This window comes from Poecilia reticulata, linkage group LG3, assembly GCF_000633615.1.
Source record: "Poecilia reticulata strain Guanapo linkage group LG3, Guppy_female_1.0+MT, whole genome shotgun sequence".
NCBI lineage: Eukaryota > Metazoa > Chordata > Actinopteri > Cyprinodontiformes > Poeciliidae > Poecilia > Poecilia reticulata.
Genome location: NC_024333.1, coordinates 32,469,333 through 32,471,383, shown reverse-complemented (window position 1 = coordinate 32,471,383; position 2,051 = coordinate 32,469,333). Strand labels below are relative to the sequence as shown.

The 2,051-nt window shown below is 45.0% G+C and overlaps 1 protein-coding gene across 1 annotated transcript in view; it reads left to right on the top strand.

Moving 5' to 3' along the window:
- drd4b (dopamine receptor D4b) overlaps positions 1–2,051 on the top strand; it is a 12,613-nt gene that overhangs the window by 5,875 nt on the left and 4,687 nt on the right. The window contains exon 2 of the mRNA XM_008406141.2: positions 3–490. Within this exon, the coding sequence (XP_008404363.1) occupies positions 3–490 (488 nt within the window). The remainder of the gene's footprint in view (positions 1–2; positions 491–2,051) is intronic.

Below are 2,051 nucleotides of genomic sequence, written 5' to 3'. Positions count from 1 at the left end.
CCCGTCATCTTCGGCATCAACAACGTGCCGAACCGCAACCCCAGAGAGTGCAAACTGGAGGACAACAACTACGTGGTGTACTCGTCCGTCTGCTCCTTCTTCATCCCCTGCCCCATCATGGTGCTGCTCTACTTTGGGGTTTTTCGAGGYCTGAGGCGGTGGGAGGAGGCGCGGAAGGCCAAGCTGCGCAGCAGCATCGAGGCGTGCCGGAAGCTGCAGCAGAGCAGCGCGGTYGGYGGYGCCCTGCCCCCGATGATGGGCACCATCCCCGGGGCGCTGCCCATGCCGCTGCCCAGGATCATAGAGAGAGATCTGGCCCAGTCTCGCATGGACGACTCAGGCGACTACGTCCAGCAGGAGATTCCTTATCCACGGGAGTACCGGGAAAACTCAGTGCCAACAGTGAGATTCAACCAGCAGCAAGTCAAGAAGAGGGCGAAGATCAACAGCAGGGAACGGAAAGCTATGAGGGTCCTACCGGTTGTAGTAGGTGAGTAAAAACTGATGGAACTGCTTTAAATATTATTCTGGGTGCTTTTGGGCCTCTTGGACCAGGCAGTTGGAGTATTTTTAGTATGGCCGTCCCTCTGCAGACTAATAATGGCTCCTGAAACCCAGATTATGACTCGTAGTCTTCCTTGCGGTGTTTTCTCACCTGATAGTCCGGTAGACTCTGATAAATTGGCCTTATTTAGAGCAGAAATGTGTGGTCTGCACTGCTGGTTGGTGGTTTTGTTGTAATATTTTTGCCATTGATCAACTCCCAACGTTATGGCACCCAACTTGGGGCGGTTCTGTCAGTTTCTCTGGTCATCTGTGGTTAATTTTTAAATCCATTAATGTTTGCTCTTAAGCTAAGGGTGCTTTCACCCCTGATGGTCCTCTAGATTTGGTTTGATTGGGGACCAAAGTTGCAACACTAGTTACAAATTCAGCTGCTGCAGTTTTCTTTCACACCAACCAAACCCTTTAAAAAACCTGTTCCCCTCCTCGCCTGTGAGGGCGCTGCACCRAGAACCACTGAAGGAAGCAGCATAAAAACCTCTGAAGAAGACACTGAGCACAACTTCCTTCATGAAATGTAAACAAAAATGGAGTGATGTCAGATTTTAGCGGTTGTAGTATTTCCTTTTTATCTTTGATTAAAGACCACAAGTCATTATTCCTCCTAGTGCTGGTCTAATCATTTGTTTTGGTTGTATTTACSCAGAATCCCCTGCACTGTAGTCCATTTCCTGCTTTTGGAGCGGTCTCCAGTCTGCTTGGTGTTCACATATCGATTTGAACCACACCAGAGTTCACTTAANGAACACATCCTCAAAGCTCAATAAACTTTAAATTAAATGAAACAAAAAAAATGAATTATGCAGTCTCTGTAAACAAATCTGTCCTTCAAAAAACAAAAGGACCCAGCTGGAGACTTTTGTCATCCAGTTCTTGGCAGAAGAAGGAAAAAAATTATTCAAATGGAAATTATTGAATTTATTTTAATTCATCACATGATTAATTGATTTATTGATTATTGCCACAGGCCTATTTTCACCCGCTGCGGTTTTCTTTCACACTGCTCTGTGTCAAACGATCYAAACTAGTTGAAAAAGCTGTTCCCCTCCTGGCCTGTGGGGGCRCTGCACCAAAGASCACTGAAGGAAACGACATGAAAACCTCCGAAGACATTGAGCGCAACTTCCTTCTTCATGAAATTGAAACAAAGTGGAGTGGCGTCAGATTTTAGCGGCTGTAGGAGTCCTCTTGTGTCTTCGAGGCAAAATAAATGTAAACAACGTCCAACATTTGCTGCTAAGCTAGCTGCTACATCACAAGGACATTTCCTGCTGCAAATGTATAGARATAACCTGTTCGGTTCATTAAGAAACTCTCTTCCAGTTRCTTACTACACCRTGTTTTTTATTAACTTATACCATAGATTTGAAAATATTTAGCATTATAACAATCCAGACAAAACGGCTTCGTGTCAAAGAGCTTTTTGTGTGAAAGTTTTCCTTTCACACAAGAACCTGAAAGAGAACCAAGCTTTGTTTGATGTAGCT